The sequence below is a fragment of the Rhagoletis zephyria genome, unplaced genomic scaffold, assembly GCF_001687245.7.
Source record: "Rhagoletis zephyria isolate East Lansing unplaced genomic scaffold, Rhagoletis_zephyria_1.1 Rzeph_scaffold_04771, whole genome shotgun sequence".
NCBI classification, from domain to species: domain Eukaryota; kingdom Metazoa; phylum Arthropoda; class Insecta; order Diptera; family Tephritidae; genus Rhagoletis; species Rhagoletis zephyria.
This window is the reverse complement of record NW_016161854.1, coordinates 16,042-18,126: the sequence shown is the minus strand read 5'-3', so window position 1 is coordinate 18,126 and position 2,085 is coordinate 16,042. Positions and strand designations below refer to the sequence as shown.

At 33.4% G+C, this 2,085-nt stretch overlaps 1 protein-coding gene across 1 annotated transcript in view; it reads right to left on the bottom strand.

The window, feature by feature from the left end:
- LOC108371194 (peroxidasin-like) overlaps positions 1-1,843 on the bottom strand; it is a 7,481-nt gene extending 5,638 nt beyond the window's left edge. The window contains exon 1 of the mRNA XM_017626702.1: positions 1,566-1,843. Coding sequence (XP_017482191.1) covers positions 1,566-1,741 — 176 coding nt within the window. The 5' untranslated portion in view covers positions 1,742-1,843. The remainder of the gene's footprint in view (positions 1-1,565) is intronic.
- Between the last annotated feature and the right edge of the window lie 242 nt (positions 1,844-2,085).

Below are 2,085 nucleotides of genomic sequence, written 5' to 3'. Positions count from 1 at the left end.
TTTTTTTTTTGTAATTCACAACTGCAATATCGTGAACGTAATCTTCCACAAACACGGCTTTGACTCATATAGTGCAAGAAATTTCCGCCAAAATACTTTTTACCTAAAAAAATTTGCTAATTTCACCACAAACGACACCAGCATGCTGGTACAATCACACCACAGAACATACGCGGTCAATCGACTTGATGGGTCATTTAGCAAATTTAGAATATTAAGGGCCGTAAACTTATCTATTTTAAACTATAGTTATATCGTTAACAGATAAGTTAATAGCCCCAACACTTTTACAGTATGTATGTATAAAAGCGTAAGGAACATACAATACATATATGTATATATATTAGCCTTTCTTAGTTTAAAAATGCATCTCTTACATAAATGCAAAAAAAAATTAAGCATATACAACTTTTTCATGCCAAGTATGAATAAATTCTAAAAAGGGCGAAAAAACTAGGGCCAATTTTAAATTTATGTGGCCAAAAAAAGTATGTGGTAGATAAATCTAGCCACCAAAGGGCTAAAACGGCAACACTGCTAATATCAACGCACGCTGTTTGGTCCACCAATACATACGCGAACGCGAACTATATGGACTGGTTTTATGCTTCTCGTTCGCGTAGGAGAATCAGTAGAGAATATTTGATACGTTCACCTTCGCGTTCGCGTTCGCGTTCGCGTACGAAGGTGAGTGAATATTTCCGAACCCTGGTGCTAAGTATTGCGAATTCATTGATAAAGCTATCCTAGAGACGAAAGGACTTGTTCTTCCTGATTATATTATAACCTAAACTTATCTATTTTTAATAAAATTAGCTGGGGAAAGACTCTATATAAAAATTAGCCACTAATGCGTTAAAATATGATCATCTGTGCGTTAAGTCGAAGTCGTAAATGGGTAAAATTATTCATAATTTCCATAATAATAAAATCAAATTAACTTAACATAAGACATTACAAAAAAATGGGTCACCAATGGGCATGCTCGATAATGGGTTAAGACGTCAAAACTTTACTCTTAAAAAGTAGTTCAAGCGAGTGGAATTGAAAAAAATGATTTCAGCACCCGCTTATATGGGGCTGCCCCAGTGTGATAGCCTTAACTGTCAAAATAACATAAACGAAATTTTTTCAAAATTTTCTTTTTGATGCAGAAAGGCATCTAGATGCTCTAGGAATATTTCCGCAACAAAAAGAATATTTTGAAAAAATGTCACTTATCTACGTTATTTTCGCGGTTAGGGCTCGATATGTATGTTTGCACAGTTCTACACATAAAAAAGTTTGGTAATTTTTTGTTGAATTTGGTAACTTTTTCCGGTGATTTTGGTAAAAAATAAAAAGATGTTGTGGCAACACTGGATATAACCATCCTGATAAAATATATATTAGAGTTTTCTGCTTCCTAAAAGTTAAATTTTTTTGACCTGTGTAATCTAGTCTAAGCTTAAGTTTAGTGCATCTTTTCTCCTCTGAAAGAGAGAGTCTGGTCAGTAATTAAGTAATGTATCTAGTTTTTTTTTGGTAATTTTTTCCACATAATAATATAAAATATTTGTACTTACATCAACTGGACATCGTTGCTTATGTTCCGAGGAACAGATTCCAAATTTAAATGTATACATCGAACAGTACGATCGAAGCAATTACAATCCTTTGGGCAAAAGCTGCGTGTTATTCTTAATGTAGTCACGCAACAGATGCAGACCAAAAATAATATAAATAAATACGTCTGCCCCATTCTAAAACCCGGTTATAAGTAATATATATAATAATATTATCTTATGTTTCAAAGCTAGCACGAAGAAAACAATTAACAATGAAATAGGAGTCGACCGACGCTTAAGACGCTCTTAATTAAACTGTTAAACTCAATATAACTACATATATATGTATTTATGTAAATGGTATTCATACATACATGAGTGAATAGTTCACTCAATTCACATACAAATGTACATACTTTCATATGCACAAAAAAAGTGTACATATGTACAATATAAACCGAAGGTTCCGCCTGGCTTCGGTATTCGGCTTATTTTTTATCTTCGCCTTCGGCCTTCCGCCGAAAATGCCGAACAATTT